We start from the raw sequence: 17,548 nt of genomic DNA, 5'->3' as shown, positions 1-17,548 counted from the left end.
CCTACTTTGTTAAGAAAGTATAAAACATTTCTTTCAGCTTTTTTCACATAACTTTGGAAAAACTGGGTTAGGGCGTTGTTACTTGCGGCGAAGGTCGAGGGGATGGCTGTTTGAATCCTGCCACTGGCGAAGTTGAACCAAGGGCATGGTTCATTAAATTCCACGCTACAAAGCCCTCTGTGAGGGGGACCGTCCTAGCCTTCCGGTAGGGGGGAGTTTGTGACGTTAAACCATATCATCATCTTTAAAGAATAACCCATGGAACGAAATAGTTTCTCTCAGAAGTATACTATGCAAAAATCACCACTGTGCACATTGATTTTGAAAGAGGGAAAAAAAAAAAATTGTCACTGATTTTTCCTTCTAGTCCTCTTTACACTGCCTGGAACCACAACTTGATGATCTAAAAGTAACTCCACGTCCCAACAACTCCTTCCCTACAAAATCAATGGGTATTTGTTCTAATAACAACAGGTAAAGTGCTTAAATTTGAAGCCTGACAATGCCTACCCTCTCTCACTCACTGCTTCCTTACGTGGTGCATTTTATATATTTATACTAAATGCCCTTTCCCCTTTATAAGAGAGGTGACCAAGTCAAAGCACACATCCACATCATGATTTGGTTTAACTGAATCATGATATGGATGTGTGTTTTGATTCAGTCACCTTCCTTGTAAGGGAGGGGGAATACATACATACAAACATACACCAAAGCTTTTCCCCCCTTACATGGGGGGTAGCCAAAAAGAAAAAGGCATAGAAACCACTCCCACCCATTCCATTTCCTATACTCCACTCCCCTCCACCCTCCCTCTTATCTTGGCACCTCCTGGATGATGGGTCATTCCTGCATCCTGTCCACTGCCCTGGGTCAGAAGCAGTGTTGCAAGACACAGTACATCCACAGCAAGGCCACTTCATAAATTCAGCAATCCCCCTCTCCGTCCCCTCATGCATAAAAGGAGAAGACAGGGAGAAATCCCTTTGGGCTGCGTCAAATGTTTCTCGTACATACTTCCTCACTCCCCATCTCCCACACACTCCCCCTCATGCATCACAGCATCATCCATACACAACCCCATACACAAAGGGAGGGGGAATACATATTAAAAACCCATTTAATATCTCTCTCATCCCTTCACCTCACGTCTGTGTTGTGTCAGTGTGGGACTATTTCAAAGTCATCAGCTGAAAGTAGGGAGGGAAGCAGATGTCAGTGTAAACAATAAAGCTGAAGTTGATGGAGAGAGATCTTGGGCCTAATCCCAAGAATGAAAGTCAGCACTGCAGGGTTGTACCTCCTGATGAAGGCAAAGGGATCGATGGGTTTTTAAAATGGGTAGCTTCCACGACTACCACATGCAGATAATCCTTACTTTGGTATGTGTGATTTAAGAGGAAAAACAGAAATAAATGGTAGTACAAGTAAAAAAAAGACTTGGCATTCCTCCAAGAGTAGAGATTTGTCTCTAAATATAATAGAATCCTACATGACTCTAATGCCACCAAGTCCACAAAATACTAACTGCAATAACTATGTAGACAATATTTCAATTCAGTGAATGTGATATTATACATACAAAAGGAAAAGGAAATATAGCAAACCAATTTCTGAAGTGCATTTGGCATAAGTACAAAAAAAAATGATGTACATATTCACTTGTAACATATAATTTGGTTGTACAGAGATGCAATGTTCATATACACACAGAGAGCTTACCCTGCAGTCAGTGATAATTAACTAAATCCATGATTCAAACTGCCTCCATTTTATCCTGACCAATTCTGACCCCATTGGAAAAAAGGTAAATAAATAACTGTAGGGAAACTCTTAACAATTAATAAAATCATTATAATATCTCAAAATTCCCACAAAAAGCTTTAACAAATAAATAGAAAATACTAGATATAACAATACTTCTATATCTTGTATAGCATTTGCCTGATTCTAAAGGGATACAAAAGGAAAAGATAACAAAATGTCACTAAAATCTCTAATGCTGGCATGAAATGTAAAACTGAGAGGACCAACACAACTTACTACAGCCCACTGAAAAAATAACATTTGGAACACCTTAACACTTCCATCTCAGTACAACCATAAATTGTACTGCACACGATCTGTTTTGCAGATCTATGTCAACCACAACATTCACCCTATAATTAAATCATACAATTAAAGTGATTTCACTCCATGCAATATCAATTAATTTCACTTGAGATCAAAACTAAAGACTTGTTACTGGAATATTTTTGAAAGTCTGAAAACCTGTCAAGGGCTGTTGATGAACAAAATGCATAAAATATATACATTTGGATGAATGTACGGTGTACAACTATATGTTAGAATGTATAGTGTACACTGTTTACACATGTATTGCACAAGAATAATAATCCAGTATTATATTTCTCCATTTCTCCCACCTTCTGACCTCTCCCAAATCCTGTGGAGTTAGCCTGATGAAATGGGCTATAGGCCTACTCCTTACTATATATTCTTAATCCCCCCCCCCCAAAAAAAAAAAAAAAAAAAAAAAAAAAAAAATCTACATACATATTAATAAGAAGTATGGGGGAAAGAAATAGGAAGGAAGAGTGAGGTCAAGCATGGAGAATAGGGACTTGGGGGAACACCTGAAGGAAAATTAAATGAAGAGGATGAGCACTGTACATGAAATACTTGGGACTCTATACTGTTTCACTCCATGTCCTTGCTTTTGAAGAGATTGATACCACTGCACTGTTTCTCCACCTCATCAGTTGTAGTTCTTATATTATCTTGATAATTCCTTCTCCCATTTCCACTTCTTCCACCTTGATGCTTCTTTCCACTCTCATCATGACACCACCTCACAGTTTTCCCGTCCATCCATCACTCACCTGAATATCAATATTTCCACTGACTTTGGTTTCAACAAACTACATTATATCTGGTCCTTTCTCCTTCAGTAATTTATTTCTAATTTTGCTAATATCAATCAATCTTTATTTTTATAGGCTATTTCTCATCCTTTCAATTCTTTTCCTCCCTTTCTTCTTTGTATCACTTCATCATTTCCAGATATATCACTGCAATAAAAAACCGTCCTCTCCAGTTCATTCCTTATTTTCTTTCTTGGCTTCTACCAATTTTTTTGTTTCCTCTTTTGCATCCCTTATCACCCAGACATTCTTGAATTTGTATTCATTTCTTAATATACAAGTATTATAAATTCAATCACCATACTTTGTGATTTGAATTTACTTTCATTTGTCTTGTGCCTCCTTGTACATGCCTGCCTAACATGAATACTTCTATTTCTTCATGTATGCTTTTTTCACTGACCATCATAATTTGTACTAGTTCCTTTGCTTTCAACCTCTTTTGTTTCTTGTTTACTTACTGGTAATTGTTCTTGCCATCCTACCCCCTGCAATACATTTTCATTTGTCTACCACTTATCAAATTTTCTTTATTCTTAAATACCCTTATCACCTCTTTCTCCACATCTTCCCATTCTTCTTTTTGTTGTTCCATAATATTCCTTATAGTAGTGGGCAGGAGACAGGGATGACCCTTCATCTATGAGGAGCTAAGATAAGAGGTAAACAAGAGTGGGAGTGGGTGCATGCCTTTAACTTGACTACCTCCCTTGTAAGGGGGAGGAAGCCTTGGTATATGGACAGATGTAGATGATTTTTCCATAATTACTTGCTCCTCTTCCTCTAACTTTAACCACCCCTTTTTGTTCTTGTTTTATTTCTCTAGTGGATGGATGGGGTGAAGGGGGCTTTGGGGAAGAGGGGAATGTCTGTTGAGGAAGGAAGGGAGAGGAAGGAAGACAGAGGTGAGTGGAGAATGGTTGTATATGGATGATGTTGTGACTGCATGAGGAGGAATGGGCGGGGAAGTGGGGGGTGGGGTAGTATGTGTGAGTAAATTTTGACGCAGCCCGAAGGGATTTCTCCCCGCCCTCGCCTTATATGCAAAGGGGGACGGAGAGGGGGGGTCGCCGATTAAATGAAGAGGCCTCGCTGTGGATGTACTGTGTCTTGCGACACTGCTTCTGACCCAGGGCGGTGGGCAGGGTGCAGGGATGACCCGTCATCCAGGAGGTGCTCAGATGAGAGGAAGGGTGGGAGGGGTGTGGAGTGTATTTAGGGATGAAATGGGTGGGAGTGTTTTTGTGCCTTTCCCTTTTTGGCTACCTCCCTTGGAAGGGGGAAAAAGCCTTGGTATATGTATGTATGTATGTATTCTTAATCTTTCCAGCCTTTTCATTGTCTTCATGCTGTCCTTCAATTCCTTTTCAACTTTATTTTCTCTTCAATTAACTTGCTATAACCACCCTTTGACCCCTAAGTTCTATTTTATGATTCTTTTACTAGTGTCATCTCACTCAATTCACTTCTCAAATCATATATTTGAACCATTTGGTCAATCACTTGTTTCTTGATTGCTTTAGTTTCAATTTTAGTCTTAACCTCTTCAATATGAGTCAAATTCTTGTGGGCAGCATAAGCTGCCTGATGCATGATGATGCATCATAATACTCATATTAAAATATCTGCTTTTGACCCAGGAGGTGCTCAGATAAGAGGGAGGGTGGAGGGGTGTGGAGTGTATTCAGGGATGGAATGGGTGGTAATGATTTTATGCCTTTCCCTTTTTGGCTAACTCCCTTGTAAGGGGGAAAAAGCCTTGGTATATGTATATGTATGTATAGAATATAAAGTTACAGCTGTATTATTAGTTCTTTCACTCTGAATATTAATAGCCACAAAAAATATGATCAGGCCAATTCACAGAATATGGGTCACTCAGCTATAACTACAAAATAAATATAATCAAGACACCGACACTGGCATCCTCACGTACCCACTTGCTCCCCATGACGCCTACATTGGTGTCATCATATTGAAGGTATTAACCATATATTTGACTACCTTTTTTTAGGATCTTGTTCATGGTCTCTCACATACCCATCCCACACACTTCTGTCGTCCCTTTTATTTTAGCTATTTGTGGATGTAAGGTCATCACTGTGCTCTGTCCAATGTCCAGGTCAAAAGCAATGCAGGAAAGCCCACCACCTCCACAGCAGGGCCTGACAGCCAAAGCTGGTTTGCTTTCAATGTTTCATTATATGATGACCTTCCCTCCTCATCCATTTAGGAGTTTACATAGCAGACAAGAGGAAATATCTTTGGGCGGTGTCAATTTATCATCTACTCACAACCACTATCAACTTACACTTCTCTTACCCTTTCCTTTTTCTGCTTGACTGACATTCCCCGTGTACCCAAGACATTAACTTGCTTCCCTTACTCTAAAACTTATGCCACCCCTACTCCATTTCTTGCTACATGTGACCCTAAACACTAAGCTATTCACTTCCTTCAGCCTCTCTCCTTTAATACTGATCTCCAACTGGCTTCCACTCTCCTTTTGTACATCTCATCACATTATTTTTGCTCACATTTACTTTCAGCTTTCTCCTCCCAAACAGCATTACTACCTGTTACAGACCCTCAGACCCAGGCAAAAATGCAACAGCATCTGTAAACAATAACTGGCTCACTTACCAGCTCAAAAGTCCCATCCATCATCCTCACATATTACCCCACCCATGAACATGTTGAACAAATCTGGTGACATTACACAATAGTGATACAACTCACCTTCACCTCAAACCACTCATTCTCACCACTTCCTACCCAAACACAATCCCTATTTCTGACTGCCCTTGAAAAACTCTGGAATTTTCCACTTGTGGTGTTATCACTAAAATCTTCCAGTTTGGAGGTTTTCAGATTTTGAATAAAGGATTCTCAACCTGTATTTGTTTTTCATTGCTGACAATTCACTAGTGTTCTTGAAGACAATATTATACTTATATTGGGGATTATTTTTTGTAAATGGGATTAGGTGTAGGTCAGTTAGTAGATTGTGGGTCACAATGTGTGTATAGTATGAATCTATGTGTGTTGTTGTTTGGGTAGGGTGAGTGGGGTAGTATAGGATGAGGTGTTTTGTCTTCTGTGTGGTAATTACAAATACAGCATTGTAAGTCTGTGACTACTTCTAAGTCTTGTAAGTCTCTGACTTCTTGTCTGTACTATTTCAATTAAAAAGTGTAATGAGAAATATACATTTGGGGATGGATGCTACGAGGAGATTGTATGAAGGTGCAGAAACATGGAACAAGAGAGGAAGAGTTTAAATGTGTTTGAAATGAAATGTCTGAGAAGTATGGTAGGTTACTGGGCTGGATAGAAAAAGAACCAAGGAGGTGAGGAGGAGAATGGGGGTGGAAAGAGAGTTGGGAGATAGGGTTGATGAAAGAATATTGGGATGGTTTGGACACATGGAAAGAATGAGTGTAGAAAGATTAGTAAGAGGTGGAAGGAGTGAACATAGGATGAGATGGATGGATGAGATGGATGGATGGGGTAAAAGGGACATTGGGAAAGAGAGGAATGTCTGTTGAGGAAGGACGGGAGAAGACAGAAGATAGGGGTGAGTGGAGAATGGTTGTGTGTAGATGATGCTGTGATGCATGAAAGGGAATGGGTGGGGGATGGGGGTTGAGGGAGTATGTATGAATGATATTTTGATGCAGCCCAAAGATATTTCTACCAGTCTTCTCTTTTTCTCTTTTCCTGCACGAGGGGATGGAGAGGGGGGTCACCAATTAAATGAAGTGGCCTTGCTGTGTCTTACTGCATTGCTTCTGACCCAGGGCAGTGGGCGAGATGCAGGGATGATCCAGGACGTGCCAAGAAAAGAGGGTGGTGAATGGGAGTGGAGCGGGTGGGGATGAAATGGGTAGGAGTGGATTTATGCTTTTGACTATCTCCCTATTAAGGGGAAAATAGCCATTGATATATGTATGTATTATTTCAATTCTGGGTGATATCCTGAATGTAGCCATGCTAGCACAGTTCTTGCTTACCTTATGAAGGATTTCTCATAAGGGTTCATGTTTGGAGAAGTCAAATGGAGAATAAGAGTGAAGGTTGGTCTGATAATTTTTGTGATCTGAGTGTATATGTATTTGCATAAAGACATTGTAAGGCATGTAGCAAGATGTTGAAAATGCTTGTGTAGTATACTGCCACCCCCTTATAAATGGAAATGGTCTTTAGTATGTATATATGAATGTCAAATGTTACCATTACTGATGTTTATAATGGCACTTTGGTTGAAACCTTCCAGTACTTAATGAGTGAAGTTTGTGAGCTGTGTGCTGGTGGAATGACCTTCTTTGAATCCATGTCAATTTGGGGAGGTAGGTAATTATGGTTTAATTCTTTCACAGATTAGCCACTTCACCAGTTAGGAAGAGGACAGATCCAAAAGATGCTGTGTTTTTCTGGTTTGTTTCATTTCAGTATGAGTGTATTCTTTTCCAGACTGCTAGAATTCTATTCTGCACCCAGCAAGGAGAGGAAGAGGAAGGGAGGGAGAGGAGGAAGAGAGGGAGAGGAGGAAGAGAGGGAGAGGAGGAAGAGAGGGAGAGGAGGATGGGAGAGAGGGGAGGATGGGAGAGAGAGGAGGCAGGGAGGGAAAGGAGGAAGGGAAGGATAGGATGAAGGGAGCAAAAGGAGGAAGGGAGGGAGAGGAGGGAGGGAGGGAGGGAGAGGAGGAAGGGAGGGAGAGAAGAATTGAAGGATGCAAAGAGGAAGGGAAGGAGGAAAGGGGGAAGGGTGGGAGAATTAAAGGATGGGAAGAAGAAAGAACATGACTGACCTAAACACAAGAGTGATAATATAAATCAATTTAATAAGAAGTGATTAATACTTTTTTTCTACAAGTCTGTACAAGGAATGAAATGCAAAGCCTAACATCCACTGGTTTTATAATGACTATCTGAAATACACCCTTCATGGTCATAGGCACCTTAATTTTATTCTGGGTGTTGGTAGATGGTCTTCCTCAACTGAAAGACCTGGGATATAATGTCATAATTCATATACCTTATGTGAATTACTTATGGGAGTGCAGGCATATCCCATTCCTCTTGGAACTCCCCCACAAACAGATAAGTTGGGCTATATACAGAATAAAAGCTGTGATGTGGTTACCCAAGAAGGGTACAACCCACTGGTAGTTCTCCCCCCCCCAAAAAAAAAAAAAAAAAGTATATATATATTATAATGCCATTGTGTACCTTCCCATCTTTATTCTGACTGCCAGTAAATTATTTTATTCAGCTGAGGGAAATTCCCTATGCAGCCTAAGGGTTAAGAAATTATATTTATATTGTAGTTCATTTGGATGTAAAATACACCATATTATCAATGATTTACTAATAATGTTTAGAGAGTATGTTAAACTAACATCATCTTCTCAATTTCAATTCTGGATGGGGTGGGGATAGCAGCACTAAATTGTAATTGTTGCCACTTATGCTCCTCCCCCAAATTAAAACATCCAACCCTTGCCACTGAGCACAAATCTATACATTTTTCACATAAAATTCATGGTTACAGAAACTTTACTGTGTATGTAAATGGACTATTTCATTGATTGAACTCTTCTGTGAAACACTTATTATACTATAGTAACCTGCCCACTTTTGTCTAAAGCACTCTAACAGACATTCTATCTGCGGTAGCCACCTCTGTAACCTCCTCTACCATATCCAGTGCCACCACTGCTACCTCCACTGCCACCACCGCCGCTGCCACCACCACCACCTCCTCCTCCTCCACCACCACTACCATTACCACCACTGCCACCACCACCACCTCCACCACCACCATAACCATAACCATTACCATAATTTCTAAAGGAACGATGAAATGGTGGGCCACCATGTAAGGGGCCCATGTGTGGTGGGTGGAGTGGGTGTCTTGGGGGTCCTGGTGGGGGTGGAGGACCAGAGTTGTCATGCATCATGGGGGCCCCTCCTCCACTATTGTTTCCAGTGCCCATCATATATGGATTGGGTCCCTTAAAACTACTTCCCCCACTGGAAGTTGTGCTTCCCTTGTCCCAGAGTCGCACCAGCTGCTCCCCGACCACTGCTTCTACTTCCTTTGTAGCGTACATGAAACAGAAATCTTTTTTCAAAAATATGCACAACTCACTTCACATCATATAACAAAATACTCATATATAAAGAAATATCTGTTTCCACAAGTTCATCTGTAGATGCTAAACAAGTAAATGATCTTGCACAATGAATTACAAGGGATTATTTCACAGATGATGATGAAAAGACATTATTAATAGAAGAACTGGTTGTGGAGGACAATGAATACTATGAATATAAGATTACAAAACAATGACTGATATCAACATGATAAACAATGGGAAGTAGGAGGGGACTATTTGATCATGGTCTAGATTCTTTGCTATATGTCCAAATCAACTGGTGCCTTTGGGCCATAACAGAACCCATGATCACTACAAGGCAAGACAACAGATATGCATTAGATAAAACACCTGTCTTTTAATTCATTGGACCCCCAAAGATGCAGGGTACCCTGAAGGAATAGAGCAAAGGATCCAGAATTGAACCAACAGTGTACTGAAATGAAAATGAACTGACCTGTCCATCTCTGCTGAGGTGTACCTGCATATTGTCACAAAAGGGGTTGTACAGGTGTTTACTCTGATGAAAACTGATATTCCACTTCTTTATCCACTCAATCTGTACCACAAAGAATCATGCTATAAACACTCTACAAACCCTAAACTCATCCACTTTCTCATTCAACTCCTTTCATCGATTTTCTTTTTCCACAAACTTCTATCTTTGAACAACTACAGCACTTCATTCAAGTAAAAAGGGATGGTAATCTTGGCTGTATGGGGAACAAGCATATGATAACCATCATGGAGGTCATAGGGTGAGATGGTCCACTTTTTTCTGTACAACAGATTTAAATCACTCTATAATTTCACAGGAATTAAAATAAGTGCTAAACAATCATTGGAAGAATTCATTCCTCTCCTTAGTGGTTCTGACAAGAAACTTGTATGAATTCTGTTCTGTTGTTTTCTTTCCAACATATAAAATTTAAATGTTGCTGAATTTGATGTGTGCTTTGACTTCACCATCCCCTTTATAATAGGGAGAGAGCACTCAATCAATCTGTTGTCCCTGGTCTCTTTTGCAGAGGACCCATGGGAGAGGCTCTGGTATATACCAAATTATGACATTGGACACATATTCAGGAATATGGTACCAATGTTGGGTACCCGCTAATGGTGGTCCTGCAACATGAATGTCAGAGATCCTTTTATCTTTAAAATCTATCAATATCTTCACCTACATCTGGAGATGTTCCAAGGGGCTGACATAGTCTCTATAAATTTCAACTATATTTCCAACAACTCTGCATATAAAGAAAGTAACATATGACAGTTTCCTTCCTGGTGACGCAGAAACTGTCCTGTACAAATACAACAGTAGAAGACCGAAGATGCTGTCATTAAGGTAATCAAGGAAAAAGAAATTCTAGTAAGAGATACAGTAGAAAAGTGTAGTAATATATGGTCTAAAGGAAAAATGTAACCTCAATTAGTTCATGAGAGATAAAGAATTGGCAAGAATTTTTCTAAAAGTAGTACAAAACAGAAAACAAGAAATAGAAAAGGAAATAGAGGAAGTACACAGAATGGGTAAATATGCAAAGGAAAAGGAAAAAGTTGACCACTAAAGCTCAAATTAAGGTCACAAATGGCAGAAGAAATCTTAGCATGAACAGGGAAATTAGCAAGAGATGAACACTATAAAAATATATGGATAAAAAGAGACATGAATGATGAGGAAAGAGAAAAAATTCAGACATTAAGAAATGTAGACTGACACAACACAGTTCTACTGGAGTGTGTTGGATATGAGACAGAAAAAATGGCATATTAAAGAAGACGAAAAAAAAAAAAAAAGAGTTCAGAGAATGAGATGGAGGGAATAGAAAAATAAATTAGCTTATACCAATATAGATGGATTAATTTTAGGATTCAACAAACTAAATGACTACCTGTCAGAAGTAAAACCAGATGTAATGCAATTGTGGAGACAAAATTAAGGGGTCCACTAGTACTGGTGTTAGTTATGGATTATATATTCACTGGCTTGGAAATAGGGAGGAGAAACAAGGTGGAATCATGTTCCTGGTTAGGAAAACTTTAATGTGACAAAAGTTAAATATGGAGGGAACAGGGTAGAGATTATCTCAATAAGAGTTGAAGATAGCAACATGAAAAGCAGAAAGTTTGCAATGATTTATGTGCTTCAAAAACAAGGTCTTGGGGAGATTATTCCAAAATGTTAGAGATATAAGATGCTGAAGGATGAAAGTAATGTGGTACTAATATACATACATACACATACCAAGGCTTTTTCCCCCTTACAAGGGAGGTAGCTAAAAAGAAAAGGCATAAAACCACTCCCACCCATTCCATCCCTAAATACAAATACCGTCGAGACTTGATTTATCATTTATGTCAGAACCTGATATAGTAGACAAAATTGAATACAAGACACCAATTGCAAGGGTAACCACATACTACTTGAGTTAGAACTAAAGGAGGAAGTATTTATAAAGAGAAATGAGAAACACAAAAAAGGAAGACTGATGTATAATAAAATGGACTTTGAGAAACTTAGGAAGTTTTTTCTTAAAGTGAACTGGGAAAAATTCTACAAGGAAGAAACACAAGTGGAAGAAAAATGGATGATTTTGATGAAAATGGGACAGATAGGCTGATTGTATGCTCCTAGATCTACAAAAGCTTTTGATAAAATCCCTCACAAAAAACTATTAGGAAAACTGGAAAACATAGGAGGGATACAAGGTAAACTATTGAAATGGATGGAGGACTTTTTGCATGGAAGAAAAATGAGAGTAGTGCTCAGAGATAAGAGTTCTACTTGGGAAGAGATAATTAGTGGTGTTCCACAATGATCAGTATTGGTTCCAATAATGTTTGCTATGTGAATGACATGGACGAAGGTGTGGAATATTACATGAGCTTCTTTGCAGATGAAGCAAAATTGTTAAAGAAAATGAGTACTGAAACAGACTGTGACTCACTACAGAGAAATCTGAACAGGGTCTGGGAATGGAGTCAGAAGTTCAGAAGTGGGAAGTGGACTTCAACATTAAGAAATGTATTATATTGGAATTTGGGAGAGAGAGAGAGAGAGAGAGAGAGAGAGAGAGAAAAAAGAAAAAAATATATATATATATATATATATATATATACACATATATACTGTATATATATATATACTGTATCAGGACAATATAAAATTGGTGAAGAGGAAGTAACGAAAGTACATACATACATATACCAAAGGCTTTTCCCCCCTTACCCGGGGGGGGGTAGCCAAAAAGAAAAAGGCATAGAAATCACTCCCACCCATTTCATTTCCCATATATTCCACTCCCCTCCACCCTCCCTCCTATCTTAGCACCTCCTGGATGACGGGTCATCCCTGCATCCTGTCCACTGCCCTGGGTCAGAAGCAGTACCGCAAGACACAGCACATCTACAGCAAGGCCACTTCATAAATTCGGTGACCCCCCCTCTCCGTCCCCTCATGCAGAAAAGGAGAAGATGGGGAGAAATTCCTTCAGGCTGCGTCAAATTTTTTCATACATACTTCCTCACCTCCCATCCCCCACCCACTCCCCCTCATGCATCACAGTCTCTTCTATACACAACCCTTCTCTATTCACCCCTATCTTCTGTCCTCTCCCGTCCTTCCTCAACAGACATTCCTCTCTTTTGTAAAGCTCCTTTCACCCCATCCATTCATCTCATCCTAGGACGCCCCCTCCTATTCACTCCTTCCACTTCCGCCTTCCACACTTCTTTTACTAATCTTTCTTCACTCCTTCTTTCCATGTGTCCAAACCACCCTAATACTCTTTCATCAACCCTAACTCCAAGATCCCAGCTCCCTTTCCACCCCTGTTCTCCTCCTCACCTCCTCATTTCTCACTCTATCTAGCCTAGTAACGAAAGTGGAGATCTGAAAAAGACCTGGGGGTGATCATCACAAATGATATGTCCCCTGACAAACAAACATACATATACCAAAGGCTTTTTCCCCCTTACAAGGGAGGCACCTAAATGCAAAGGCATAAACCACTCCCACCCATCCCATCCCCAATACACTACACTCCCCTCTACCCTGACAAACATATAAACAAAATTGTCCGCAGAACCTATCACTTGCTAAGATCAATAAAAGTGGCTTTTACTTACTTCTATGAAGGAATGGTACAGAAAATACTAGTCACACTGATAAGGCCTAAATTGGAGTACACAGCAACACTATGGTCACCCAGTACTAAAAAGAATAGAAGGAAGATTGAGAGAATCCAGAGAGCACTTATGAAGATGGCTCCAACACTATCAAAACTGTCACATGAAGAAAGTTTGTCAAAACTAGAATTACCAACTCTGAAACAAAGAAGAGAGAGAGGTGACTTTTTTACCATCTACAGAATTATGAGAGGTAAGTCCTTGATAGAGATGACTTACTAAATTGTTATAAGAGAAACACAAGAGGGCATGGAAGGAAACTCTAAAGGTTGAGTTATAGAAGAGACCTGGAAAAAAAAAAAAAAAAAAAAAAAAAAAAAAAAAAAAAAAAACCTTTCCCTGCAGAGTGGTGGATGTATGGAATATATTTGATGAAACAATGGTGGGTGCAAAAACAATATAATAATTTAAAAGCAAATTAGATATAGCAAGATACAGACATGGAACACCATGAATGTAACTCCACTTGCTGTAAGATACTAGGTAAATACATTCAAATTCCTCCTTTCTTATGTTTCATGTTTCTGCCCCATACAGTGCTGTCAGCACAATCACCCAGCACCAAAATGAATATAAAGAAAATAGAAGGAATCCAGAGAGCAGCAACAAAAATGGCACCTGCACTTGCAAACTTGTCATAGGAGGAGAGATTGGCTAAACTGGAGTTACCGACTCTGGAGCAAAGAGGAGAGAGAGGTGACCTACTGACCATCTACAGAATCATGAAGGGCACAGAAATATTCGATAGAGGGACTTGCTAAACTGGGACAGGAGAAGCACAAGAGGACATGGAAAGAAAATAAAAAAACATAGCTACAGAAGAGATCTGAAGAAAAAGTTTTCCACATAGTGGTGGACACTTGGAACAAACTGGACAATGAAATAGTGTGCGCAAAAACCATTCATGAATTTAAGAGCAAACTAGACACTGCAAGATACAAAGGTGAGACACCATGAGCATAGCTCCCCTTCCTGCAAAATATAACTAGGTAAACTAGGTAAATACCTCCTCTTAGCATCCATCCCCAAATGTCTATTTCTCATTACACTTTTTAATTCCCCAAGGCATTTGTTTCTCTCAATCTAGATCAGTCATTCTCAATGGGGGCGATTTTTGAGCTCGGGGGCGAAAAACGTCACAGGATATATGCACTCGAGGAGACATCAGACTGAAACTGACAAATTTTAAGCCTAATATAAAAGATCTAGCAGAGAAGCACCAGGCCCAAGGATCTCATTAAAACACATACATACATATACCAAGGCTTTTTTCCCCCTTACCAGGGGGGTAGCCAAAAAGGACAAGGCACAAAAACATTCCCACCCATTTCATCCCCGAAAACACTCCACACCCCTCCACCCTCCCTCCCATCTTAGTAAAACATTTTAAATTAGTTGTTTATCATTGTTGCAATAATTTTTATTATCATTTTCCAATTAAGGGGGGCAATCCTTTTTTTTTTTCAATTGAAAAGGGGGTGATATGGCTAAAAAGGTTGAGAAACCCTGATCTAGATTCTACCTCCACCTCTACTCCCTTTTCCACCACATTCACACGCAAATATCTAAATGAGTACTTCCTCCAATCTCTCTCCCTTAATATTCACTTCCAGTCTACTGCCACTTTCTCCCCTTATAATCCCATCACCTTACTTTTACCCAATTATTTTCAACTTCCTTCTTTTGCACATCTTTCCAAACTATGTCACTAAATTCTTCAATCCCTCCTCTGATCCTGCCACAAGGACAATGTCGTCAGCAAACAACAGTTGGCTTATCTCCCACTTTTCTTTATTTTCTTTAACCATCTCCAATCCCCAACCCATTACCCTTGTATTCACCTCTCGCACCACCCCATGCATGTAGAAATTGAATAGCCAAGGTGACATAACACATCCCTGGCAAAGTCCCACCTTTACCTAAAACAACTCACTCTCTCCATTTCTGATTTTAACACAAGTTCTACTACTCTTGTGAAAAATCTTGACTACTCTTAACAGCTTCCTCCTATCCCATATATCTGCAATACCTCCCATAGTGCCTTCCTGTCTAACCTGTCATAAGGCTTTTCCAAATCCATAAAGGCTCAAAAAAACATTCTTACCTTTTCCTAAAGCTTTCTCACATATCTGTCTAAACACAAAAATCTGATCCACACAACTACCTGTCCTAATCCTAAACTAACATCATGAATCACACAAATTTAAGTATGTCTTATGCTTGTTGTAGACTGGCTGTGCTCAGACTATCTTGACATGTCCAGTTTTATATGAAATGAAATGGTTTTTCAGCAAAGTTTTGGTCCGTTACTACCACCTTAATGCTAGGGTAGGAAATGCTACCCTACCACCTTAATGCTAGGGTAGGAAATGAACCAATTGACTGAGTGGTTGGGAAATGTGGAGTTCCAGGAAAGAATCGTAGTGGAGAGTTGATGGTGGAGATGTGTTTAGAAAGAGAGTTGATGATAGCAAATACAGTGTTTTGGAAGAAAGTCAAGCATAAATACACATGGGAGTGGGTGGTGGATGGAAGGGTGGTAGATAGAGCATTAATGGACTATGTAGTGGTAGATAGGAGTATAATAGGAAGAGTAAAGGATGTACATGTGCTAAGGGGAGAGGGTGGGGGTATATCAGATAATTTTTTGGTGGAAGGTAAGTTGAGAGTGGAGGATAGATGGAGAAAGGAAAAGGACAAAAGGTAGGGAGGTGCTTAGAGTGAACTCTTTAAATGAAAAGGAAAAGGAGAAGGAGTACAAGAAGAAGCTGAGAGAGGAGTGGGAGGGAGTGAAGGATAGAGTAGAGCTAGGAGTGGAGGAGGAATGGGGATGGTTCAAGGAGGGAGTCACAAAGTGTGCAAGGATGATGTGTGGAACAAGAAGGACAGGAGGAAATAGAAGGAAGGGTAGTGAATGGTGGGATGAGGAAACAAAGAAGGTTGTAGAAGAGAAGAAGTGAGCTTTCACAGATTGGTTACAAAATAGGACAAGGGAGTCATATGAGAGGTACAAAGAAAAGAAAAGAGAAGTAAAGCAAAAGGTAAAGGAGGCAAAGAGGAGAGCAGATGTGAAATGGGGTAAGAGTATGACAGAAAATTTTGAAAGTTATATTAAGATGTTTTGGAAAGAAATTAAGAGAGGAAGAGGAGGCGAATCAAGTAGAGAAGAAAAGGTAAAAGGTGCAGATGGAGAGATGATAATGGAGGAGAAGGCAGTAAGGGGAAGATGGGCAGAATATTTTAGGGAGTTGCTAAATGTGAAGAAGGATAGGGAGGGAAAGATAGTTGCAGTGGGAAATGCTAAGAAAATGACCGTGATGAGTAAGGAAAATGGAGGAGAAATAACGAAGGATGAAGTGAAGGCAGTTGTTAAGATGATGAAAGCAGGTAAGGCACCTGGTCTGGATGGATGCCATGCAGAATGTCTAAAAAAAGGAGGTACAGTGATGGTGGACTGGCTGTTGAGGTTATTTAATGTTTGTTGGAGAGAGGGTAGAGTGCCAGAGGACTGGAGGAGTGCCTGTATAGTTCCACTTTACAAGGGAAAAGGGGACAAGTGTGAATGTAGTAGTTTCAGAGGGATTAGCTTGTTAAGTGTAGTTGGGAAGGCTTATGGGAGGATCTTGATTGAGAGGATTAGGAGAGGAACAGAGGGAGTACTTAGTGAGGAACAGTATGGATTTAGGATGGGTAGAGGCTGTGTAGATCAGATTTTTGTGGTAAGACAGATATGTGAGAAAACTATAGGAAGGGAGAAGGATTTTTTGGGGGGCTTTTATGGATCTGGAAAAAGCTTACAATAGGCTAGACAGGAAGGCACTGTGGGAGGTTTTGTGGATATATGGGATAGGAGGAAAGCTTTTAGGAGCTGTCAAGAGTTTTTACGAGAATAGTAGAGCATGTGTCAGGATTAGAAATGGAGAGAGTGAGTAGTTCGAGGTAAAGGTAGGACTTCATCAGGGATGTGTTATGTCGCCCTGGCTGTTCAACTTGTACATGGATGGGGTGGTGCGGGAGGTAAATGCAAGGGTGGTGGGTCAGGGATTGGAGATGGTTAAAGAAAATGGAGAAAAATGGGAGGTGAGGCAGCTGTTGTTTGCAGACGACACTACGCTTGTGGCAGGATCGGAGGAGGGATTGAGGAAGTGTGTGACAAGAGTTTGGGAGAGTGTGTGACGGAAGAAAGCTGAAGATAAATGTGGGTAAAAGTAAGGTGATGATATGTACAAGGGGTGAAAGTGGCAGCAGACTGGAAGTGAGCATTAAGGGAGAG

At 40.0% G+C, this 17,548-nt stretch overlaps 1 protein-coding gene across 5 annotated transcripts in view; it reads right to left on the bottom strand.

Moving 5' to 3' along the window:
* Positions 1-1,606: 1,606 nt before the first annotated feature.
* LOC143032430 (3'-5' RNA helicase YTHDC2-like) overlaps positions 1,607-17,548 on the bottom strand; it is a 135,332-nt gene continuing 119,390 nt past the window's right edge. For all 5 annotated transcript variants that reach the window (XM_076197204.1, XM_076197202.1, XM_076197203.1 and 2 more), the window contains 2 exons: positions 9,542-9,643; positions 1,607-9,024 (listed from right to left, as the gene is read on the bottom strand). In XM_076197204.1, the coding sequence (XP_076053319.1) occupies positions 8,590-9,024; positions 9,542-9,643 (537 nt within the window). In that variant the 3' untranslated portion in view covers positions 1,607-8,589. The remainder of the gene's footprint in view (positions 9,025-9,541; positions 9,644-17,548) is intronic.

The sequence above is a fragment of the Oratosquilla oratoria genome, chromosome 13 (assembly GCF_046742065.1).
Source record: "Oratosquilla oratoria isolate Oo_2021 chromosome 13, ASM4674206v1, whole genome shotgun sequence".
In the NCBI taxonomy this organism is placed as follows: domain Eukaryota; kingdom Metazoa; phylum Arthropoda; class Malacostraca; order Stomatopoda; family Squillidae; genus Oratosquilla; species Oratosquilla oratoria.
This window is presented reverse-complemented; position numbering and strand designations above follow the sequence as displayed.